The 25,658-nt window shown below is 48.7% G+C and overlaps 1 protein-coding gene across 1 annotated transcript; it reads right to left on the bottom strand.

Moving 5' to 3' along the window:
- Positions 1-398: 398 nt before the first annotated feature.
- LOC306841108 (uncharacterized protein) lies at positions 399-25,658 on the bottom strand. Its single transcript, XM_079370774.1, has 51 exons — positions 25,547-25,658; positions 21,326-23,360; positions 19,415-19,476; positions 19,169-19,207; positions 18,685-18,858; positions 18,147-18,601; positions 17,737-18,011; positions 17,514-17,621; positions 17,169-17,267; positions 17,013-17,047; positions 15,779-16,364; positions 15,553-15,687; positions 15,347-15,445; positions 15,209-15,246; positions 14,745-15,130; positions 14,513-14,668; positions 14,393-14,424; positions 13,824-13,973; positions 13,584-13,712; positions 13,438-13,476; positions 13,190-13,315; positions 12,299-13,061; positions 11,768-11,977; positions 11,514-11,689; positions 11,299-11,427; positions 11,176-11,214; positions 10,916-11,041; positions 10,710-10,815; positions 10,531-10,626; positions 10,381-10,415; positions 10,166-10,294; positions 9,950-10,078; positions 9,785-9,823; positions 9,286-9,411; positions 9,041-9,167; positions 8,370-8,540; positions 8,248-8,282; positions 7,836-8,000; positions 7,619-7,753; positions 7,470-7,508; positions 7,219-7,359; positions 7,009-7,103; positions 6,891-6,914; positions 6,226-6,412; positions 3,244-6,072; positions 3,043-3,139; positions 2,696-2,806; positions 2,305-2,577; positions 2,113-2,229; positions 1,910-2,025; positions 399-1,577 (listed from the first exon to the last, which is right to left on the bottom strand). The coding sequence occupies exons 2-51, from the start codon at positions 23,090-23,092 to the stop codon at positions 1,530-1,532; spliced, it is 11,703 nt and encodes a 3,900-aa protein (XP_079226900.1). The 5' UTR covers positions 23,093-23,360; positions 25,547-25,658; the 3' UTR covers positions 399-1,529.

Below are 25,658 nucleotides of genomic sequence, written 5' to 3'. Positions count from 1 at the left end.
CCAGATACTGACAGCCAATCAACAAGGAGCCTGAGAACTTCTGCCACGGGACAAATAAAGGCTCAGTACACAGCTGGAGAGTGAACGCCACGCATCACTCATTGGGTTCAAAACCACCTGATGAGTTTTGTATTTTGGCCGTCGCCATTTTGGTTTTTGGCAACTAGAATTGACCATATTTGGTTTTTGACAACAACGCTCATAATCATCATGCTGAACGCTCTCATGTCTTTGCTATGATGAATGAAAACGTCCTCAGACTGACAGTGAATGACGATCAGACGTGAAGTGAGAATTTCAGGTTTTATTTTGTTGTAAAGAAACAGGACAAAGCAAGCTGTACAGAAATACACTTTATATTATATATATATATATATATATATATATATATATATATATATATATATAAAGTGTGTGTGACCTTTGATAAAACAAACAGCGGCAGAATAATTACAGAAAACCTGGTGAGCTATCGTTTAGCTCGTCATTACTTTATCGTGTTCTCTGTTTTAAACTGGAACTAAAAATTCAGCTCAAAAGGAAATCATCTCAATCATCTCTCCGTCTGTGCATTAGTCACTGGAAGACCAAACATGGGTTGTCATAGTTTTTGACTGATTTTATTCACAGGACTTTAAAAACTCTTCCAGAGTAAAAGCTTCTCTCGTTCAAAAGGTGCCACATCAGAATCCTCTAACTTTATTGTGAAATGTAACCATGCACCCCGTCACTTCCTGTTCCTCCATTCTTTCATGGAAAGCAGCAACGTGATGGCAGAGACGGGTTTTATACTGAAGACACGAGTGAGTGACGCAGTAATCAAGACCGAACTAACAGAGAGCGAGAGATTCAGAAGACGAGAACGAGGCGAGACCAAAACCTTTAAGGGGACCAAGACAGGGTGAGACCAAGTCAAGACCGAGACCATAAAAATCACTGAATCAAACTCATAATTTCTCAAATTAATCAAAGTCAACGAGGTGTTAAAAACACACACATTACCCGTCAGTGGAGGAAGTGACTGGAAAGTGTCATGATGCGTTCTGTTCTGGCCGCCGCAGAGCTGGCTAAACACTGAAGCTTCATTGTTCATGGAATGAAAAACCACCGACTCCAGAAAGGCGAGGGCGGGGAGATTATGTAATCTAAAAAAAAATTCAGATTACATAATTTACATAAGCAAAACTACCTTTCTGTTGGGCAGTGGGCCCATCAGAGAATAAACCTTCATTGGGCTTTGGGCTGCAATACCCATTTTAAACACCAGGGGTCAGAGCTACGTACTGCTCCTTTAAGCTGACTGACACATTTCTTTGGTCATCACTGGAAACTCATTGACTGGTTGAGTTTGTTCCCTTTGTTCTTTTTGTATTTAAAGAGAATCCATGTAGCACCTTTTAAACGGTCTGAACTCTTTACGCTGTTTAAACAAACATCAGATTGAGATTCTTGGATTCTTCCAGAACGCAACAAAAGTGTGCAAACGCCAAGGCACCGAAACTGAACGCCACGGGACGGTCTTCATTAAATCACTGTGTTGAACTTCCTGCCGTCTGCTGAAGCTGCCGATAATGTTTCTAAAAGAGAGAGAGAGAGAGAGAGAGAGAGAGAGAGAGAGAGAGAGAGAGAGAGAGAGAGAGAGAGAGAGGGAGACACACAGAGAGAGAGGGAGAGAGAGAGAGAGAGAGAGGGAGACAGAGAGACAGAGAGAGAGAGAGACAGAGAGAGAGAGAGAGAGAGAGAGAGAGAGACAGAGAGAGAGAGAGAGAGAGAGAGAGAGAGAGAGAGAGAGAGAGAGAGAGAGGCACAAGCTTTGTTAGACAGAGTGGGTTGTGTATCCTTTGATTGTGTGTGTGTGTGTGTGTGTGTGTGTGTGTGTGTGTGTGTGTGTGTGTGTGTGTGTGTGTACCTGCAGGTTGTTGAAGTGCGTCTGGCTGCTGCAGTGGAGCTCCTTGGCCGTGCTCTCGTGTTGGTAGAAAACCGAGCACAGGCTGCAGAAAAAACCGGGGAGCACAAACTCTTTACCTGTCGGGGGAGATAAAGACGGTAAGCGTTCAAACGTTCGTGAGGAGGAAACTCTTTCATCCCGTTGAGCGTGCAGAAACGACTCACCGAGCGGGTGGTCGGGTTTGACTTCTGGGAGTTTGAAGTCGGCAGGGACGGAAGGAGACTGAGAGCGAGGTCGCTTGGCTGCAGGTCCATCGTCGTCCCTTCTCTCTTTACTGACATCTAAAGGAGAAACAAACGTCACTCTCCTTCATCGCTCCACTTTAACCTGCTGATTAAATGTCCTTCTTTCACTACCTTTACTGTCCGTCCTGCTCTCTTCCTCCTCCTCCTCCTCCTCGCCCCTCTCCGCACGTCTCTCCAGCGTCTCGTCCTCTGGCTGCAGCTCTGGGCGAGCAGACGCCTCGTCCACGCCGGCTTCCTCCTCTGCCGCCTCCTGAGCTTTCAGCTCGCCGACACCCGACGGCTTGGACGAGTCGGCGTCGTTCGATGAGGAGGGAGGCTCTTCATCAACCGCTTCCTTCTCTTCTTCGTGGGAACTCGCTTGTTTCCCTCTGGTGGATTTTCTCACTGGAGACGAACATTAAATGAAGTGTCGCTTTTTATCACGTGAGAGTGTGTGTGTGTGTGTGTGTGTGTGTGTGTGTGTGTGTGTGTGTGTGTGTGTGTGTGTGTGTGTGTGTGTTACCAGGGGTCAGTCGAGCTCTCTTCTTCGCTCGGCCTCTTGTCCTGGGTGTTGGCGTTTCCACTTTCTCCTCGTCCTTCACCTCGTCGACGATCACAAAGTTCATTCCTTCCTCTGAAATAAAATAAACAGAAGCGATGGCCGTCACAGTTAGCGACTTAATCAGACGCCGTTTTGTCTCTTCAGGTTCTGTTAGGGGTGGAGCTACCGGGGGGAAGGGGAGGGGATTCCCACTGTGACATCACAAGGAGGGCACATTTGAAACGGAGCATTTTTCCTGAATAAATGTAAAAAAAAAAAAAGGATCAGTGGATTTTTTTTTTAAATTTCACAGTCAGAGTAACGTTTACCTGCGTCGCCATCGTGTTTCCGTTTTGAAGATGCTAACGTCTCCTCAGCTGGCTTCTCGTCTTCGTCACAACACGCTTCATCGAGAGTCACCAGCGCCTTAAAAAAAAAAAGATCTTAACATGCGCCGTTTCTAGATTTTTTTTAACCACCAATGAAGTTACTGAACTTGGCGTGTGTTTCCGGCCTGGCTGGATCTTTACCTCTTGGTTCAGGTCATCCACTGATTCGTCCTCCTGGCTGAGAGGGCGGGCCTCCAGCTTGATTGGCTCCGCCTCTTCGTCCACGAACTCGTCCAGGGTGACGAGTGCTTGCGCCTCCTCCTCCTCTGACTCTCGTCCCTCCGGTGGCGTTTCGTCCTTGGCCTCGTCCGCCCCCACCTCGTCCAGAGTCACCATCTCTTGACCGTCCACCTCCGCCTTCTCATCTTCCCTTTCCTTCCCCCTCCGACTCCTCCGCCCATCACCTCCTCCTCCTCCTCCTCGGCTCCTTCGCTCCCGTTCCCTTCCGCCCCTCGCTTCCTGCTCCTTAGGAAACCGCTTCTCCTTTGCGGCGGCCTGACGCTTCCTCAGTTCTTCCTCCTCTTCTCTGTCGTCGGGGTAATCCTCCTCCTCGTCGCTAACTTCGTCCAGGTTCACCAGAGCGCTCGCCGTCCCTTCTTTCTCGGGGGGCTTCTGCTGGATCTCCCTTTCGAGTGCCGCGGTATCGCCGCGAGATTTCACAAGCGGCGTCCCGGTATCGGCGCCATCGGGACTCTGAAGGAGGCTTTCCTCCTCCGGAACAGATTTTGTAGAAGCTTCCAAAAGTGTGGCGTCTTCTTCTTCTCCTCGGGGAGTTTCATCTCCCGTCTTCGTTCCATCGGATGCATCGGCGGTCGCCAGCTCGTCCTGAACTTGATCGTCCTCCAGAGAGTCCACGATCTGGAACACTGGTTCTTCCTCCCCCTCTTCCTCCTTTTTGGTTGAACCCTCGAGGGACGTTCTGTCCTGCTCTTGCTTGGCGTCGTCTTTGGAAACGTCCTCTTCACCTTTAATCCCAGGCTGGTCTGACGACGACGGCGGCGGACCGTCACCCGACTCGTCCTCCACGGAGTCGAGAATCCGATACGTCGTCGCCTCCTCTTCGTCCGCCGCGTCTTTGGCAACCTTCTCGGAAGTCCCGCCCTCTTTCTTGGCGGCTTTAACCTGCTTCTTTGGTCTTCCCCGTTTTCCTTTCGCTCTCGGAGCCGGCTGCTCGTCGAGAACCTCGTCTTCCACAGAGTCCAGGACTTCGTAGGTCGCGACCTCCTCGCTCGGATCTCCTTCACGCCGGACTCTCTTCGCCTCTTTTGGAGGAGCGTTCTCCTCTCTCTTTGGCGTTTTTTCCCGGCTTCGTGATTCCCTGGAAGCCGTTTGCCTCCTTCCTGTCGGCGCGTCCTCTCCTTGAGTCGTCTCGCTCAAAGCGTCCTCGGTCGTTCTTCCCCTCTTTCCTCTGGTTGATCTCCTGGTGACTGGTGACTCTTTGTCCGCCGTCTCGTTCTCCACCGAGTCTAAAATCTCAAACGTGACCTCTTCAGGTTTCTCAAACGCTTCGACCGCGGCGTCCTTCTTCCCTCTCGTGCTTCTCCTTCGACCTGAGCCTTCTCTGGACGCAGCTTCTTCGACGTGCTCCTCTTCGACGGAATCGACGACCTGGAACAGCATCTCCTCGGCGGGGGAGTCCGTGTTTATCCGCGCCTCGGGTACTCGAACTGTCCGCTCTTGTTTCTTGAGAGATTCCTCCGCCGCTTTGCTCGCCGGGCCGCTGCTCCGCGACGGTCCGTCACCTTCTCTGGAAGCGGACCTCGCGCCGCCCCTCCTGGGTCTTTGTTGCTTCAGTTCGGACTCCGTAGTCGCTGGATGATCTCCCACTGAGTCGATGACCTCGTACGCTTCGTCCCCGTCCTCCACGGGTCCGTCGTCACCTTCGGGTATCTGCGCACGTTCTTCGCTCTCATCTTCAACTTCGGTCTGATCGTCGATGGAATCCAATATCTCAAAGGCCTCCTGATCAGTGCCGTCGCTGTCGGGGTCTCTTGAGTCCTGTTTGCCGTCTCTTTCTTGGATTTCACTCTGAAGACATTTATCGGTGGTATCGCGCTCTCTCACACCGTCATCGTCCGTTTCATCGATCCCCCCAGGATGGGTTACGCCGCCACCGTCCCCGACCTGGCCTCCTTCAGATCCAGTTGTTTGGAGTGCAGAGCGTCCATCTTGCCCACAATCTTCCATCTGCTCATCTGTCTGACCATCGGGTGAATCAGTTGCTTGGTAAGAACCACCGGCGACCTCCTCTGTGTGTTTCTCATCCTCCTCGCTCTTCTTCTGCTTTTTCTTTGTTTTCAAGTCAACCTCCGGATTCGGACTCTGGTTCAGATCTAATCCATGTTCCTGCTCCTGGGGTGGATCTATTTCTGTCTCTGACTCGACACATTTTGCAGCAGTGCCCTCTGCTGACACCCTGTGGTCGGACTTCGCCACTGCGCCCTCTGCAGCGTCTCCAGCTCCCTCTCCGACCTGCTCCGGCTCCACCGAGCCCTCCGCCGGGGTCACGACCTTTTCTCTTTGGCTGCTTGATGATTTGAGTGGAGATTTTGTCGCGCTCGGTTTCGTTTTCTTACCAGACGTGGGAGACGTCAACGTCACCGCCGGAGGAGGAAGGGAGGACGCCCGACTGGCGGCGGAAGACGACGAGGGTTTGGCGCTGGATTTGGTGGGTTTAGACGAGCGAGAAGATCTCGAGCTTTTGTTGGAGCGAGACGACGAGGATGAAGGCGCGCTCTTGTCGTCTCTCGAAGATCTCGTCTGGGTCCGACGGTGGGAAGACGACCCCCCCGAGCTTTGCCTCTCACTTCTCTCTCTGGAGGAGCGTTCAGCGGGACGAGGCTCAACGCTCGAGTCCTCGACGTCGTCGTAAACCTCGTCGACAGTGACAAAGTCCTCCGCGTTGAATTGTTCCTCGTCGAAGAGGTAGGCGTCGGAAGAGACGAGGTCTTCTGTAAAATCATCCTGACCCTGAGACGAAGAAAGAACCAATCAGGAAGGTGCACAAATTAAAACGCTTCTTCAATTGGATAGAATGGAAAATTTGAGAATCTCAAACTTGGGACACGGATTATTTTTCCGGAGCCTTCAGGAGCAGGATCTAAAGTTAGAAGGAGGCCTCACCTTCTTTTCCACACTCTGAGACCTGCTCTTTTGAACCAGTCTGTTTTCACCCAGCGTCACTGTGATGGCTTTCAGCATGTCCTCGTCGATGTCCGGGGACTCGACTTTACCGGCGACGGCGTCCGGCTCGTCAAGGTTTATTGTGACATCGGCAGAATCTCGCAGGCGCTGTCTGAGGCAGTCCAAACTGAAATGCAGAACAGAAGGAATTGCATAAATAACCCCTCGTTAAAAACGCCCTCTGAAGTCTAACCGTAACCCCCGAGTGCCCAGAGGACTCCGCGTGAAACGTTCACGACGGTCGGTGGCGCCGGATTGGCTCTGGCGTTCGACCACTCATCGTGCAATCACGTCCCCCGCTTGTGCTGGGAGAGGAGCTACTCTGATGCAGGAGCAGAAATGGTTCGAGGAGCTAAATCAGTTCTTACTTCCTGCGGTGCCGAATCAATTAAAAAGAAAAAGAAAAAAAAAAGAAAAGAAAAGGAGGGAGGAGCTTCAAACAATTCCTAAAAATACAAAAAAAATCCTGCAGTCCAAAAATGCTTAATATTTATTTTTCCCATGTGAACATAATATATGACTAACATCCTGAACGTCATTGTCGTGTTTCGGTAAATACAAAATCTCTCTCTCTCAAACTGACACGGATGAGGTGATGTACTCACGGTTCAAAGTTCTTGACTTTACTCCTGAGGAGAGAAAAAAAAAAAAGGGGAAATTCAGTCAGCGAGTTTTTACACAATGAGTTCGACACACAATGGCGTCTGACACGCGTTGCATTACCAAGCGGGGTCCTCTGTGAAAACGTTGGGGGAGGGATCTTTGTATTTGTCCACCACGAGGCTGACGCTGCTGGAGTCGCTCATCTCGATGCATATCTGACGAAGAACGACGGGCAGAGAGGATCTGTTTAGTCGCCTTTTATACAGGTGGACGTGTTTTAACAGGACAGAATGAGGGGGGGGGGGGGGGGGGGGGGGGGGGACTCTTTACCCTGTTGGCGAGGGGCATGAAGTTGGCGAAGCTGGTGATGGACGCCACCATCTCTACCACCAAGGTGATGACGTCCAGAGAGACCTCGGAGACCTCGACGCACAGCAGACGCTCCTCTAGAGACGTCGGGTCAGGAACTCCCTGAACAGAAGGAGAGACAGAGTCGTCGTCGTCGTCGGGGGCGACGGAAACAAACAAAACAAACCAAACCCAGCTGAAGCGGATGGACGAAGAGGTGAAGGGAAACTCACAGCGTTGCTCCACTTCATCAGGCTTCTGTACATGGTCTCCTGTGGAGAAGAGCCACACACTGTTAGAGCGCCTCGTTTCATCACTACGACTGTTCTGTTCTATTTGTCCTGCATCTCTTTGAGCAGCGTTTGAACCCGAGCGTCCGTACCTCACTGGATTCCGGGTACATGTTCTGCAGGACAAAGTGGACGCCGAGGACGCGTCCCTTCAGCGAGACGCGCTTAGCGACGTGAGCTTGGACGAAGTCGCAGCAGGTCGTCCAATCAGAGAAGAAGACAAAGGCCTGGAGGTGAAAGAGACAGACGTTGAAGTGATTGCGATGACTTGCTCGTGGGGACGACGGCGTGCTTGAACCTCCTCCTCACCCTCCTCTGCAGGGGCAGGACCGTCACGTTGTAGTACAGGGAGTGAAGCGTCTGTTTGGGGAAATACGGCCACACCAGCCTCGCCACATCCTCGTGCCTGTAGTTCCCTTCCGGCAAACCGGTCAACATGATCGTTGGACACATCGAACCTTGACGGCCGGCCTTCTGGATAAAACCAAATTTAAAAAAACCCAAGTGGAACATTTACATACACAGACGATTTGGACTGGAAGGATTCGTAGGATTAGGAGAAGCAGGGACGATAGCATTTCTTAGCTGTGTGATTAGCCTAGCATAAAGTTTGAAAAGACGCCCCCTGCTGGTGAGACAAATGCAGCAAAAACAAAAAAACAAGCAAAACAACAACAACAAAAAAAATAAAAAATGGAGAAAGTTATAAAATCCTTCTTACCTCTATGTCAGTCAAGTTCTTGACAGTTCGGTACTCTGGGAGGTTAAAAGTGAACAAAGACACACTTAGTCATCTCAGCTGAGCGTGAGAGGATGATGAAGAAAAAGAAACGTCTCGCTCACCTGGGATGACGAACCACGGGGAAATGGTGGGGAACACGAAGGGGCTGTGTCTCAAACTGATCCAAAATGGTGACGTGCTGAATTGTGGAACGGAGACTTTGACTGACGGGAGAGCGACCCCGTCGATCAGATCCTTGTTGTCCAGCAGACTTTCCTTCGGGACGACTGGAGCTGCACAGATTTTAAAAAAAGAGAAAGTGTTTTTTGCTATTTTGTTTTACAGTAATGATCTGACCAATAAAGGCACAGTGTTTACAGTCTGCCACCAGGGGGCTCTCAATCAAAACAATAACAAAAAAAAGATGGCGTCGAGGCTGGCGGGGGGAAATCACGGGAGTTCTCTCTGCTGTATTTTGTCTTTCTGAGCTTCAGAATTAGATGTTTCTGAATAGATTAAAAAGTCAACGTGTGACTGAAACAGAGCTTTTTAAATGTTGCATCATCAGCATACAGACGCACATTTTAAACTTTGTGGACACATGGCTGCTCCTCTGATAATCACACCTATCCAATAAAAACATCTTTGTGGTTTTTGTTGCTCTGTATGCTTCATATTTTGGTCTCGTAAGCTTGGGAACAGTGGAGAGGTTCTGTACGAGTCAGATAAGCTTCTCTCCGTCACTGTCGACTTGAGTTGAAGAACATTTTTTTTTGTATGAAATAAAACGTACACGGCGGTCCGCTGGTGCCTTGTGGGATTTTGAGCCTCTGGATTCTGTAGCCGGGGGCTTGTCTCAGAAGACTGTACCAAACTCCGAGCCAATCAGCATCGCAGGGGGACTGGAACTCTACAAACACCTAAAACACAAACACACACACACACACACACACACACACACACACACACACACACACACACGTGAGCGGCAGATCAACACACTGTGTCACAGTGGAGTTGGACGTGTTTTGTTTGGACCTTGTTGAGGAGAGGCAGGAAGTTCCTGACGGAGCCCATTTTTGCCAAAGCGTCTCTGAGCTGTCGGCTCTCCGAGGGTGAAATGCCTCTGATGAAGATGACCGCGTCTCTGTCCTCTGTCACGCACTGCAGCAACGACAGGAAGTGGAAACGCATGAGGAATACACGGACGGAGGAAACGTGACAATACGGATACGGACAGAATTCAAACATAGTGGAGTGAATGCTTGTAAGCGTGTTGATGTGTCTGTAAGGAAAAGTAAGTCGGAGCGTCTCAGACTGGAAAGCATCAGACTTGTTTTTTAATCCCCCCCAAAAAATTTTATGAAATAAAAAATAAAAATAATAAAATAAATAAAAATGCTATAAAAAACGGACTCACTTTGCAAAAGCTTCTATGATACGTTTTTTTTTTTTTTTTTTAAATGCACACTGTAGCTTTAAGGAAAGAGGAGTGTGTGTGTGTGTGTGTGTGTGTGTGTGTGTGTGTTGTACTTACGTAGCCTAAGCGTGCCATCAGGGATTGATAAAACCAAAACTAAAAAACACAAACAGAGCGAGCAGCGTGAGAACAGCAGACCTCTGGTGAGGTTGAGGACACATTGATATGTGTGTGTGTGTGTGTGTGTGTGTGTGTGTGTGTGTGCGTGTGTGTAACGCTCACCGGTCTCATGGAAACAGTGTCGTCTAAAGCGCTGAAGTAGAGTTCAGACTCTTTGAAAGTGACGTGCTGCCTCCTGGTGGCTCGTATGGCGTCGCTCACGTCTCCCGCCGTCGGCATCTGGACGAACGCCTGAGATGAGCACACACACACACGGTCACACACACACACACAGTTTGAGTGGCGGGGAGAAAAACAGCGTTTGGCGTGCGGGCGTACCAAGCTGGCCTGAGGAAACACGTAGATGTTGTGGTCTTTGTGCTGATAACCGAACGGAGCGAGCAGCTCGATGACCTCGCTCTCCGTGTAGCTGCCTTCGCCGTACGCCGGCAGCAAAGAGATCAGCATCTGTTGGCGGCAGAGACGGATTCAGCGAGTTACAGGAAGCGTCAGAGCTTTTCGGACGGCGTGCAGAGAAACTGAATTCAACCTACTTTTGGTGTCGTCCCCGGTTTACACTTGAGAGATCCTGCGAAGGAAAAAGAGACAAACGATCAAACAAAGAAAATCAAACGGACGTTTACTGTCATCGCAAATTTTTTAAAAAAAATTAAAAAAAAAGCGTCTCTCGTTGGATTTCTCACCGATTTTCTTTCTCGACATGTAGTTCTCAAACTGCTCTCCAAAAGTCTTTTTCGCTCCCTTGGCTGACGCCGCGTGTGGTTGTGTGGTCGCTGGACCTTCAGAGCACGGAGGAGAATGAGGGATGAGTATCGGATACCACGCTGTCAAGGTCTCACGGTGTGATGATGTCACCACTCACCTCGCTTTTTCAGCCTGATGACCTCCTGACCCGGGATTTGCAGCACTTCGCTGTACCAACCGGCAAAGCGATCGGTGTCGTCGACGGACTCGAACTCTACGAAGAGCTGGAAAAAAGACGAGAACGCGAAACGGAGAGGTGACGGCTTACGCTCCAGAGTGTGTGTGTGTGTGTGTGTGTGTGTGTGTGTGTGTGTGTGTGTGTACCTTGTTGAGGAGGGGCATGAAGTTCGTGAGAGGACCGAACTCTTTGAGAGCGTCTCTCAGCTCTCTGATCTCGCTGGGCGAAATGTTCCGGATCAAGATGGTTCTCTGGCCCTCGTCGGGCGTCGACTACACCGAGGAAAAAAAAAAAAAAACACTCAACGAAAAGTTTGAACATAATAGATGGATGGCGTGCGTGTATATGTGTGTGTGTGTGTGTGTGTGTGTGTGTGTGTGTGTGTGTGTGTGTGTGGATTACTTACACACTTCATCACCGTCTTCAGAAATCTATAGAACTGGAACTGAAAGAGAAGCATCAGAGAGGCGGCGTTAAGAGACGACCGTGCGGCTGAAGGAAGTCAAACGCCAGTGAACGGCGTGCTCACCAGTTTCATCTGATAGCGGAGGCGTACGATCTGAACGCTCAGTCTCTTCTCTCTGAAGTACAGGCCGCTCTTTCGATGCACTTTCAATACGTCGTACACGCTCGCCAGCGACGGCATCGTGGCGAAGGCCTGAAAAAGGAAAAAAAAAAAACGGAAGTCAAACGGCGCCGCGCTGGCGAACGACCTCGACGTGAAACCGGACGGGAGACGCCTACCATGCGCGTCTGAGGAATGACGTAGAGCTTGTCTTGTTTGTGCCTGAACCCGAACGGGAAGAGCAGGTCGGCGACGTCGTCCTCCGTGTAGCAGCCGTCGTGATACGGCGGCAGGCCGCGTATGAGCAGCTGCTGGTTGAAGGCCAGAGGGGAGACGTACGGAGACTGTAAGGTATCTGTGAAGGAGACGAGAGAGGCGGTCAGTCACGGCGATCACGTCACATGACTCATCACATCAAGTTTTAGCTTCTTACGGATGTCGTTGGCGAACAGGTAACTCTCCAGCATCTCTCCGATCGTCAGCCGGGTCGATGATGGCGATGATGGTGGCGGTCTGGATGCTGCTGCTGCTGCTTCTTCTTCGGATTTCGAAGGCGAGGCGACCTCGGTGCACGCAGCCGCTGAGACTCTGCCGACGGACGGCGAGGACTCTCTGGTCGGCGTTGAATCCGTTTGTGTCGATTCTGTGGTCAAACGGTCAAATAACGAGGCGTGCTGGAATATTTGTCATCAACGCTAAACAAACGAGTCACGCCCATATAAGGAGTGCCGCACAACAGTAATGTCGGGGGGGGGGGACTGTTGTCAGACATTCATCCGCCTGGTGTCGACAAAACAAGAACGTTTGGGAAGAATTGTTTCCGGTGAGGAGGCAGACCGGGGGGCGGGGCTACTGCCTTTTGTGATGTCATTAAAAGGGGCGGGGCTACTGCCCTTTGTGATGTCATTAAAAGGGGGCGGGATCTCTGAAGTTTCTGAAGGTGAAGTAAAAGTTGCATACGTACCTTTTGTTGTTGTTTCTGTCTCGGCGTCCACGGCAGCGTCTTCTCGCGGCGCTTCCGTCCCCGTGTCCCGTGACGAAGACGGTCCGGTCTGTTCCTCGTCTCCTGGCCCCCCGAGCTCCATCAATTCATCCTCGTGTTCAGACGCCGCCTCGTTTGCTCCCCTCGCCTCAGCCAGCGTCTCAACCACTTGACTTTTGGCTTCCTGTGCTGTTGAGACCGTTTCTGCCTCTTCCGGGTCTTTCAGCTGGACGCCGGGTCCTTTAATAGCGGCGCCCGGCACGCTGTCGGACGCTTCACATTCAGAGGACGAGACGCCTTCGCTCGATGCAGCTGCAGGAGTTTGGCGTTTCTGAGTCTCTTCTTGCAGCCCCGCTCCCGCTGATTCAATCTTTACGTCCAGGTCACCGAGGTCAGGCGGGTTCTCTGAAGCCTCAGATCGGGAGGACGCCGTCCCAGCCTCTGCGACGCCTTCCGTCGTCTCAGCTTCCGTTTCTCCGGCTCGCTGCACAGACGTCTCCTCAGTCCCGTCAGTCATGGAGGCGTCGTCGGCCGATGCTGCCTCCGCGTACATCCTCGGTGGGGGTTCATAGATTATCCCAAAATCCCCTTCAACCTTGAACTCTTGAACGGAGTTCCGCAGCGCCTCACAGCTGGTGCTCGGTCCTTTCAGCTTGACGACTTTGTTACCGTACTTTTTATTCACGACGCCGTACCAACCTTCAAACCGATCAACGTCTTTAACAGACTCAAACTCCACAAAGAGCTGAAAAAAAAATACACAAAAGTTACACTCAGAGGTAATTCTTCAGCAGCTCTCCTGTCTGTGTGTGTGTGTGTGTGTGTGTGTGTGTGTGTGTGTGTGTGCGTGTGTGTGTGTGTGTGTGTGTGTACCTTGTTGAGGAGCGGCGTGAAGTTCGTGACGGGACCGAACCGTTTGAGACCTTCTCTCAGCTCTCTGATGTCCCGCTGAGAAATGTTCCTGATGAGGACGGTTCTCTCCACCTCGCCGCTCGTGGACTGGACAGGAAGTGGACATCCAAACAGAGAAGTCAACGGGGAGGAAAAGACACTCAAACACACACACACACACACACACTGCATAAGAAGTGTGGCAAGAAAGTAGCAAGATGGATACTTACACATCTCAACAACTTCTTCAAATTCGTATAAAACTGAGCCTAAAAAAATGACAAAACAATCAAATTAGAGAGCGGGACGACGCTTTGATTTATCTTTTTTTTTTTTTTTTTTAAAGTGCACCGATTGGTCACGTTGGCGAGCTCACCGCTGTCATTGGATAGCGCATCTTGATGACTTGACAGACGAGTCTGGTCCCTCTGAAGAAGACGCCCCTCTTTGCCGAGGTTCTCGTTAAGTGTAAAACATTGGCCACTGTCGGCATCATGGCGAAGGCCTGAGAAGGACACGAACACAAGGGACGACTCTTATTCACCGTAGCTTCAGTGTTTAGCCAGACGGGTCATTCTGACCCAAACGGATGCAGAAACAAAAACGGGAGACCTACCATGCGCGACTGAGCAAACACAAAGAGGTTGTCTTCTTTTCTCTTAAAGCCGAATGGACGGAGAAGATTGGCCACGTCCGTCTCCGTGTAGACTCCAGGGCAATGCATCGGCAGTCCACTTATGAGCACGTGTATACACCCATAAGGGAGCTTTGATAAAACAGGACAGATGAAATGGTATCAAAACATCTGTTAGTGCTGAGGAGAAGAGCGAGAGTCCTGCAGACCCCCCCCGTTATGTAGAGCACGCCAACTCATCGTCCAGCTGGTTATATCGGCCGATATTAGCTCATCAGCTGCTCATTTTGCATCACAGGTAGAACTAGCATCAAGCATCATCACCCTCCAGAGTCATGCACGGTTACTTTCCAGCTGAGTGACTTCATTATAAATCTGCAGTTGAGCGATCCAGAAATAAACGTGTTATCTAAATCTATATCGGCCCAAAATATCCCGTATCGGTCGGGTCCGACTGTGCTAACTAATTTAGACTGAAGGGAGGTCTAGTTTTGGACTGAAAGAACACCCTGGTCTTTAACCTTTGCCTGCAGAATAACCACGAGACTTACATTTTGACAGGAGTGGTCAGGCAGCCAGGCATCTAGAGAAGGAGAAGACAAACGGTGAAATTATGAACGGCTGGAATATCAGATCAACGACCGCCAAAGTCGTCTTTTTTCCTTTCTTACTTATGTGTTTTGGAAACAAGCGTTTCTCCAGCATCTCGCCGATGGTCAGCCCGGTGACCGACTGTTTGGACGCTGCAGCGACCGGCTCGGTTTTCACGGCTGGTTGGACCTCTATCGAGACCTCGTCGGCTGATGTTGAATCCGTCTGCGTCCTCTCTGCGGACGGGGGAATGTCATCAGATAAAGACGGACATCATCGTGCGTTTGTCGGATGCGGCGGTCGCAGACGTACCTTCCTGCGTCGTTTGCGTCTCGGCCCCTCCGCCCAGCGTCACCGTGCTCTCCACAGAGGCTTCCGCCAAGGTCTCTGATCCTTCATCTTTAACTCCTGATACCTCGATCTCCATTGGCTCGCCTTCATCATCATCAGCGGCGTCCTCGAGTTTAACGACTGCTACGTTTGCTCTCACGGCAGCCTGGGCTGCGTCCTCCGACACCTGCAGGGATTCCTCAGCCTTAACGTTGGCTTCTTGAGGCCTCGACTTTTCTCCGTCCGACTGATCATCAGCTGTCGACTTGGTCGGTGTGTTTGCATCTTTTGCCGCCGTTGCTTTGACGTCTTCTTTTGCAGCAGCGTCGCCTGCAGGTTTAAGCGTGGAAGGTGCAGAGGTGGACGCACTGCAAGAGACGGGTGGGTCAGTTAGTAAAGAGAGCACGCTAAACACTTCAAGAGACTGTCGGTGAAACATTTCTGACCTGAGGGGAAGAGTCTTCTCCTCCTTCGAAATGCTCTCCTGTTGAACAACAAAATGCAGATTTAACGTATTACCGCGTGAACTAGCAACTAGCTAGCAGTTACTGAGAGGACGACAGATGAAAACGAGAGAGTCAAACCTTCTCTGGGACGACGGTGATTTCAGTTCCGTTCACGTTCAGGCTCTTCACGCTCTTCAGTTTCTTGGCGTCTTCCTCTTTCTCGAAAATCACGACAGCCTGTGTGAGCAAACGCATCTTTGAGTTACAACGATCCCCAGCGCCGCCTACTCGCGACTAAGCTAATAGCTCTTTGTTTGCTCAACTTAAAAAATCAACGGATTTACCTCCAGTCTGGCCCGGACCAGAATCACCGACTTAGTCTTTCCAAAGTGCTTGACGGCAGCGAGCACGTCGCTGTGAGAGAGAGCACTTCCGATCCCCTGCAGCTTCACCACGGTGGGAGGCGACGCTTTACCAGACTGCAACAAGGAAGAAAACAAAATGACTTTTTCAGCATCCTTGAACCTCAACGATCGAAAAACTGTTACAGTCATGTTTTTTTTAAACTACCTCGGCCGTGTCTTTGTGCACCTCCGATGACTCCGCAACCTTCGCTTCGGGTTGGTTGCGCTTCAAACTCTCTCCGAGTGGCTGATTGTCTGAATCTGCAGATTTTGAAGGTACGCTCTCACCCGTCGCTGCTTGGGAAACCAGGACCGTTCCTCCAGTTGACGGGGCTTCTGCTGCTTCTCCAGCCGTCTTGTTTGCAGACTCGTCGACTTCTTTCACGCCGACTCCTTCACTGGAGGTTGCTGCACTTTCAGGCACGAGTTTCTCTTTGGAGTCGGCAGCGTCCGGCTGGTTTTCTGGCGAGGATGTTTCTTGCTTGGCCGCGGCGGTCTTCTCTCCTTCCTTTACCGGGAGCTTAGCCGTTTTGACATTTTTTGCGACCACCTTGGTTGAGACATTTTTCGCCTTGGATACCAAGACTTGCGCCTTGTTTACCGTCTTCATCGCTTTCGCTGAGTTTTTAGCTCCGGCTTTCGTGCTGACAAATTTGCTTTGATAGGATCCAGAGGACAACGATGGAATCAGTGGAGGAATTTTGGGTGTCGGGAGAAGAACCTTCCAGCTGGCCGTCGTCTTTGTGGGTTTTCTGTGAACATATTATGAGCGTTATGCGGGTCAGGACAGAGAAAACAGTCGCACAAAAACTCTACTCCTTGTGCGTTCTCATCTTCAAACTTGTTTTCCACCTTCTTTGAGTTCACATTCATTCCTGTTGTTACCTGATGAACTCAGGTATTTATAAATTTAAAAGTCACATATTCTGCTAAATCCTCTTTCCCATGTTCCTCTAACTCTAACATGTGTCTCTATCTGTCTACAAACCCCCCAATGATGAGAAAAGTCCATCCTCTCCGTCTTCTGCCTGCTCCACTTTTCAGAAAATGTGTGCTCAAACAGGCAGTTTGGAGATGTCCCCTTCATGACATCACAAAGGGCAGTAGCCCCTCCCCCAGGTGGGTGACACTCCCACAGCTAGGTGTTTGTTCTGCCCTCTGAGTCTGCCTTCTCACCGTAAACAATAGGACATGGAGCCAGAAAGCAGCGAGTACACCCGAGCCCTTCCAGAGAGGGGGCGTGGTCAGACACAGCTCATTTACATATTTAAAGCTACAGACACAGAAACAGCCTGTTCTGAGCAGGGCTGAAATAGATCTAATAAGAGAAGATTCTAACGTCAAACAAAGTGGAAGCTCGTTCACATTCATAAAAACAAGCCGTTAGGAACATGTCTTACTTTAGAGGAGCCTTCGTTTGCTTCTTCACAGCCGCCTGTAAACACATTATGAGTAGATCAAAGTGAGTTTGAGAAGTATCACAACACTCGAAACAGACAAAGACAACTGGTACCTTTCCACAACAACTTGAGCAGGACACAGAAAGATTCCAATACCTTTTCTTCGACAACAGTGACCTTTGCTCCCTTCACGTCGAGCACCTGTAAGATCTTCAATCTGTTCACGTCTTCTTCTTTCTCGAAACGTGCGATTGCCTAAACACACACGTTAAAAAAACAATGCATTACTTTAGTTATCAGGATGTCATTTGATCTTGTTGAACATGACTTACGCACATGTACAAACAGGATTCTGTGGACTAAGGGAGAGATTGCGATTTGGACTGCAGTACCTTTTTTAAACACTAGGTTACATCTTGTTCCTTTAAATGCCAAAACATGAGCATAGTAGTCCTTGTTGCAAATGACATTAACACCTTTTTTCAGTTCCTCGACACTCACCTCCAGTTTGGAGCGATAGAGCGTGACGGACTTGGTTTTTCCAAAGTGCTCCATAGCTGTGACAACGTCGTCATGTGAGATACCTTCATGGATGCCTCTTAGTCTCACCTTGGGTTGGGGTGAAAAAAAAGAAGAAGAAGCTAACACATCTGTGTCGAGTCTTTCATTGAATACATCCCTCAGCAGGAGAAAGACTGTTGCTAAACGTCGTCGTTAAACACACCTCACTCTTGAGCAGGCTCTTAGCTTTGGATGGAATTGTTGCCGACCGTTTCATCTTTGCTGTAGAAGAGGAAGAAGTCGAGGAAGAGGCTGAAGACGACAATTTCTTCCGTCTCGTAGAGAAAGCAGGCAAGGAGCGTTTTCCTCCTTTGAGAGACGAGGAGGAGGCGGCGGCGGCGGCGGGCGTTGTCATTTTAGCTAGCTCGGCCAATAACGCTGGAGCCAGAGTTTTAACCACGGTCTCGAGGTCGGACTTATTGGACAGCGATTGGACAGCTAAAGGGAGGAAGAGACAAAAACAAAAATGTCAAGACGAAACGCGATACTGCGAAACACTTTCAGTCACAAGATAAATCTTTAAAAACAAACACGCCACACAACGAGGCGGTCTCAAAGAACCAGTTTCCCAACCTGATGTTTCCAGTAGTTTCTTAGCCAGACTCTCGGCACTGTTTGAGCCTTTGCGTTGTTCGGATGACCCTTCTCTGGACGGCCGTCTATCCAGGCTCCTTCTGGGCGGCGAGCTGCTTTCAGCACTCCTCCTCAGCGGTGACCGTCTCCCGCCAACCCTCCTTAGTGGCGACCTTCGCGAGTCGAACCACCTACTGTCAACCCTCCTTGTTGGCGATCTGCTGTCACTGCTCCTCCCCAATGGTGACCGTGCGGCGTCGCCCTTCCTTAGCGGCGAGCGTCTGTTGTCCACCCTCCTCGGTGGCGACCATGACTCGTTGCTCCTCTTCAGGGGGGATCGTCTGTCGCGAGTTCTTCTCGGAGATGATTGTCTGTCGTCCTTCCTCCTTGGCGAGGAGCGTCTCTCGGGGCTCTGTGAACGTGACCGATAGCTGGAAGTGGAGGGACCGTCGTACCTTGGAGAGCGAGGAGAATTATTCCTACTTTTTTTTTTAACCCACGTTAAAGCTGGAATCATTTTCACTTTCGTGCTACACACCTGCCGCTGAACTTAGAGCTCTTTGGAGACCGGGATCGGCTCCTGCGTTTATCCCGTCTTCCCTCTGAGCTACGACGTCGAAGGGGGCTGAGTGATTTGGAACGGGAGCGGCTTCCATGCCTGGCTTTCTTGGCAGAGGTCGAGCTCGGGGTCTTGGCATCTTTACCGGCAGGCCTGAAAGAACCCAACGAAACAGGAAGTGTAAGACGAACTCAAAACCTGAGGCTCCATGTTGTTCTTCTATTCTCAATACTACTCTTCATTTTCAAAGTACTGTATAAGACAATACAATATGCATTAAGGTATACAGTAGATACCTATTGTACAGTGTACAGGAGCATAGGAAAGGATGAAAGAAAAGAAGATGACTGGAGAGAAAAGGAAATTGGGGGGAAAAAAAATCAAAGAACATGAAAAAAAGGAAAGACAGGAAGGATGGTAAGGAAAGGAAACAAGAAGTGTCTACAAAGCATAAAACATTTACCTTGGCTGAAGTGTAATCCCGCCATCCCACTTAGGATATCTGTGGGGGGAACAAAAGCCACACACAACAATTACAAAATAAAAACAGACATACAGTGCTTTATGTAAGTCAAGCCAGCGAAGTGCTCACAGTCAACATGTTAGGAGATCCCGAGAGAACAACCCCTCCCCCAACATACTCAGAAACGGCTTTAACTAACACAAAGACCTCAAATAGAAAAGAGTCTCAAAAGGGAAACAAACTGACTGTTTTCTGAGGCGTGTGCAGCTCTCCAGGTGAAGGCTGCTGTTCTGGTGGGCGATCCAATCCTATTTATCAGAACGACAGACACAACATTTAGATCGGGTCTGGTTATCATCGAGGTCGTTACAACCCTCACAATTTCACTGCCAATTTTCAGGATTGTCTGACAACACATATTTTATTCAACAATACAGAAGCCGTTGATTTTCCCCCGAGTATGTCCGGTATGATTGGCGAGTCGGGGGTCTCTGAAGTCCAAAGAGTCCCAATCCATTTCTCCGCTCAGGAAAGTCCCAGGATGTGTTGATGTAAAAGAGCAGTCTTTGAAAATCTTCAGTACTCCCAAAATATGAAAACATGACCTTGAGTCCAGTCAAGGCAGGAGCTAATACTCGGGCAAAAACAATTAAATCAAATAAACGTTGAGTTGAACACAAAGCTTTGGCATAAGTCAATGATTGGTGGCAAAAAAATATCAAATAAAATAAAAAAAATGACGGGCATGGAGTACACCCGAAGTTTAGCATCTCTTGGAGCATCCGACATGAGTCAGCGTGAGTCCAGTTAAAAAAAACCAAAGCCATCAAAAAGACTCCTCTCCTTGGTTCTTGATCGTGTAATGTCTTATCCGTTGGTCTGAGCTGTTATCAAAGTTCTCCCAGAGTTCTCCCGAAGGTCATCTCAGCAGAATTCACAGCAAGCACAGAGCAGGAGAAAGACTGCATGAGCTGAGACATCTAAAGTGTCTGTAAGTATTTAACCAAATTCAGAAATGTTGTGTACATAAACAGGATAACCAACCATGCGGTTGATGTAGACATATCTATGCTGGTTGGGTCAGTCTTACAGTCTTTGTGGCATCTGGTCCGTTGGCTTTGAGAGGAACTGTGCCTATGTCACAACATGACCACAAAAAAAGCTTGACTGCTTTCTTAGAACAGCCAGTATTGAAAAACTTCATAAAAAGTACAATAAATACATTCACATCAAGTCAAAACTCTGCAGAAAAAGATCTTAAAAGGTCACATACTACTAAGTTTACATGTGTGTGAAGTGTCACACATACATGTTCTAAATCCTCTCTGATCCTGTATTTGATCATGTCTATAAACCCCTCTATTTCAGCCCTGCTCAGAACAGGCCGTTTCTGTGTCTGTAGCTTTAAATATGTAAATGAGCTGTGTCTGACCACGCCCCCTCTCTGGAAGGGCTCGGGTGTACTCGCTGCTTTCTGGCTCCATGTCCTATTGTTTACGGTGAGAAGGCAGACTCAGAGGGCAGAACAAACACCTAGCTGTGGGAGTGTCACCCACCTGGGGGAGGGGCTACTGCCCTTTGTGATGTCATGAAGGGAAAATCTCAAACCGGCCTGTTTGAGCACACATTTACTGAAAAGTGGAGCAGGCAGAAGATGATCATTGGGGGGTTTGTAGACAGAGTAGAGACATGTTAGAGGAACATGGGGAAGTGCATTTTGCACAATATGTGACCTTTAAGATATAACCAGAATATAACACTTTCAATCGCTACAGTAACAACATGCAGTTGGTTGTTGTTTGCTTGATTTCAACTTGGTACAAATATTTGGTTTTGGAGAACATAAAAAAATCTAGTAGGAGTATTCAACTTCTGTAAAAAAAAAACAAAATCCCCATACAAAAGGCTCACATCTTAGATTCTGTTTTTCACAGCAATTACCCAAACCTTTAAATCACAATGATTCACATAAAGTCTTCCAAAGGGCTTTTGAATTCACATATCACTTACAGAAATTGAAAGCATTCAGTAAATAGTCACACAATTACAGCTGATTGACAAAATGCTGCAATTATGCACAAAAAGAACAAATTCAGATACTGTAAAGGTCCAAAGAGGACAGGAAACAGGGGGGGAGGGGGGGGGTCTTATACTCACCTTCATGTCAGTGCATTCTTTGTTACACAGAACACAGGTATGAGGAAAGATTCTTGGTGAGGCCGCAGCATAGTCAAACATCATCTCCGGTGTCGGCTGATCCTTGGAGGCTGCCGCCTTGTTTTTCTGCGGTCCTTTAGAAGCTGCTGGCTTCATTGGGCGTTCGCTGACCCCGGCAGACGCAACTTGCCCTTTCTGGGACGCCGGGTGCTTCTGATGCTGCTGCATCTGTTTCTTTGACTGCTGCTTCGGCGACTGATTCGGGGCCTTCTTCACCGGCTGCTTCTGCTTCTGCTCTATGGGCTGCTGCGACGCCTGGTGGGTCTTCACGGGCGCCGTCGGCCTTTGACCTGGGGTTTTACCGCCGATTTGCAGGAGGCCGGGTTGGCTGGGATGTGTGCCGCGAGTTTGAGAAGAGGGCGGTTGGGTTTTCAACGTCGTTGACTGGCGATGTACTTCCTGTTGATTCAGAGGAACCATTTTGGAGCCCTCGGACTTGAGAGCACTCTTGTCGCTCTTTAACTGAGAGAACGAATTGAGGATCTCTTGGAAAGTCTGTTGTGGTTTCACCTGCCACGGTTTTGTCTGGTCACTGCTTGGAGAATCCACAGGTCTTAGAACCGAACCGTACATCGAGCTCAGACTGGTAGAAGACCTCATTTGCTCATTCGATGAACCCAAGACACTACTTTTAAACTCTGGTGTGCTTTTTGGCAGCGGTTCTCTATAGTGTCTCTCATCAGTGTCCATCAAAAACACATTCCCACTCCCACCACTATTGTCTCTGTCAATGTTCATTCCAGCGTCATCCCCAACGCCTGCTGTGTACTTGCTTGTATGTCCATAGTCAATCACATTACTCGGCTGGAGTACAGCTGATGACGTTTTCTCCATCGCCCCACCAGAACCCATTGTTCTGGTGGGCCGGGATTCAAGGTAGGGTTTTGACTGAACTGCTGTAGCGGCATTCTTGTCCTTTTGAAGGCGTATTTGGCGCAAGATGAACGGCAGGTTAGCAGGGGTGATCTGGTCCTCTGGATAGGAGATGAGATGCTCCAAATCCTCTTTCTCAAGTCCAAACTGCAGAAGGATGCTTGAAGCCGACTCATAGGTGTACATGGGCTGAAAGGGTTCTGTAGAGGATGCAGGTTTGTCTGAGGCTGGACGGTCATAATCCCCTAACCCTGGAATAGTCTGCATGTCACGTCCTCTTTCATCAGGGTTATTAAACCTAGCATCAGTGATATTTGCATAGTTTGACAGAGCAGATGATGACTTTAATATGGAGCCACCTGGGGGCCTTATATAGTTCAAGTTGCTACTGCCACTTCCAATGTCCACTTCATGTTTATGTCCCAGAGAGGCAGAGGCTGAAGTCATTGTGTAGGAGGGGCCAGGAGGGCGAAAGTCCTCCCTTTGAGTGCCGGTGAAACGAGTTCCTTGGTCCATAGGTTGATGCAATTGGTTACTGGGAGGCCTTACCCCCTCTCTGGCTCTCCCAATGTGCATGTCGAGAGAACTCTTTGCATCCTCATCCCTTATGGCCCGACCAGGTTCAGGCCTGTAATTCAGCGACGCAGATCCCGGTTGTCCAGAGTTTTCAGGAATTACAGGGGAAGCTCCAAAAGCACTGAACCTAGAACCGGGTCCAAGATAAGAAGACGCCCCACGTGGATCCCTCTCTGTCGGTGGATTTGGGACTCCATACTGCCCCTGGGTGGGATTGTGGTTCCCAGAGGCGTAGGGGTTATAAAAGGGACGGGACATGGCGTTGTTGATCTTCAGAAGTCAAGCACTCGATCTCTGCTTCAGTTCGAGGAGGGGCATTGACTTTTAAAGTTCGCAGCTTTGCCGCACAACAACGAGGAATTGTAAATCGGTGTCAGCGCTAGCTCACTTTTCACCAGCAGTAAAGGTTCAGTCTGCTGGCCAGTTAGGAGCACGCTCCCCGGGAGCCCTCCAAATAGAGGGCTCTTAGGGGCTCGGGAGGAGAAGAAAAGATACACAGCTCCAATAGCAATGCAAAGCTGAAAAGCTGAAAAACAAAGAAGGGGGTTATTGAATGCGACTGAACTTCAGCTTTTTAGTTTGGTCAAATCCACCATCTGGAAGGTTGTGTCTTGATGTGTACACTTCAGTGCTTCCTGCTGGAGAGACATTAATTCCATCTATTCAACAACTATAAGACAAAAGATGAGGCCATGGCAACAAAGAACAAAAAGGCAAACAGCTCCTAACAATGAACATTTGTTTCTCTGTGTAAACCCCAACAGACTGACAATGCACAATATGAAGTTTCCTTTCAGAACCTTAAATAAGTTCAAACCAGAGGACGATCTGATGATCTTGGAAACATAGTGTTGAATACTAGAAGAGAAAGACTGAACGACTTAACCTCCACTATGTGCTCTGGGAAAAAAAAAAATTGGGTTTGAGGTTTTGGTCGTGTAACAAAATGATACACATTGAAAAATAGGTGATATACAATGTGATAGTGTGATAATGATACACAGTGATGGATACAATTGTTTTGTCTTCCATAAAACATGACGTCACTGAACAGGAGCAGTCTTTCAGGAACGTCCCGTGCGTTTTCTTCTCGAACGAAGGCAAAAATCAAGATGCTTTTCAAAATGTACAGGAGGCTGAAATAAACAGAAAGTGTCTCATGTTCAAGTTTTATTTGTAGAGCCCACCTGATTAATCGTGCCCCACAGACGCCTACGCGTGGCCGCGTGTTGGCGTACAACGCTTCTGAGAATTCTGATGATGATGATGATGCAGCTGCATCGTTGATGTTTTTCAAGGTCCTGGACAAAGAGACTTTGGCAGGGTCCTAAATTAAGACCTCACTATGCGGTTTTATAAGACTTCCCTTCTTCACAGAGTGTTAGTTTACTAGGAAAGATTAAACTAGCAGCCTGTAGGGAGCGAGCCCTCACACAGCTCTGGGAAAGAGTTGACTGACTAGTTAACTAATGGGTGGTGAACGACTGTTAGCTATAGGTAAAGTTATCCTTTATACATGTCCAGACATGCAACACGTGTTATTCTTAGACTTTGATATCACACAAACGTGCGTCTTCTACTGGAGCATATACCAGCGTTTCACACTCAGGAAGTTGAAGGTCAGTTTACTCTCGATAGTAATGACATTTTTGGCCAATTATCAATTAATTTATTTATTTTTTTGCACAGGCGTTCTGCCTTATTTTTTTTATACTGGGTGTTGCAGCTTGTTGAACGCCTCTTCAACAATAAATCTTAACATGAATGAAGCTCCAGAGGTTTGTGACGCTGTGGAAACCAGCTCTCTCAGAACGCTCCGTTTTGGTGTATGTCTCTTTAAATGCAACAAGCCCCGCCCCCTCTGAGCTTTCCCGCTAGATGTCACTCCTTTGCTATTGAGAATGCAAAAAAAGTGATGTTCTCAGCTTGGGGGTGGAGTCAATGAGTTGAGAAGAAAACGAAGGAGAGGGGATTTTTTTTTTTTTTGAAAACCAGAATCCCGCTGTGACATCACAAGGAGAGGAAATTAGAAACGGAGCATTTTTCTCTGTGTTGTAAGACTTTTGCAGACCACAAACAAACGACTGGCTGGATTTATTTCACATTTTGTGGGTCGGCAGACACTCAGGTTACCAAAATAAATGTCAAAAAAAAAGCTGGAAACGTGGATTTCTCATAATATGTCCCCTTTAAAATCATGCCACGTTTTCAATGAGCCACCTGACACATCCTGAATTAAAATAAGGGGGAAGAACACTTAATAAATGTGTGAAAACAACACCAATGTCTGCTTTAAAAATACTTCACATAGTGTCATTGAAAATGTCATAATGTTTGAAAGAAACCGAAGAGCCAAAATGGTGGACTTTATTATGTTAAGAGTCACAGGCCGTGTGGAAGCACAGAGGTAACTTCCGTAAATACTAATCAAAAATTAAAAAAGCTTTACAAAATAAAAAATTAAACAACATGAATAGTGCAGTGTCCTCAGATAAGTTTCCGACTTTAAAAAAACAAAAACAAACATAAAACCAGTTGGTTGAGTAAACCGAGCAAAGCTTGCTCAGTGAGAATAGCCGCGCATGCTCCGTGCTACCCGGGGGCTAAAAGGACGACAAACACACACTTCACTTCCCCATAACGTCATCTCTGTCAGCTGCAGAAGCATATCACTCCGCCGCATGTTTTGGTTAAGGTGCATTTGTTTCCTACCTGTCGTTATTAATGTTTAATCTGTCTCGTCGGACTGGTGGTGGTAGCAGCAGCCGTTGAAGGATTTTACAAGTTCCGCGAATGACTGTGACGACTTCCTGTTTTTGGTGTC

The sequence above is a fragment of the Symphodus melops genome (assembly GCF_947650265.1).
Source record: "Symphodus melops genome assembly, chromosome: 20".
NCBI lineage: Eukaryota > Metazoa > Chordata > Actinopteri > Labriformes > Labridae > Symphodus > Symphodus melops.
The sequence above is the reverse complement of the archived record's forward strand: the minus strand, read 5'-3'. Positions and strand labels throughout refer to the sequence as shown.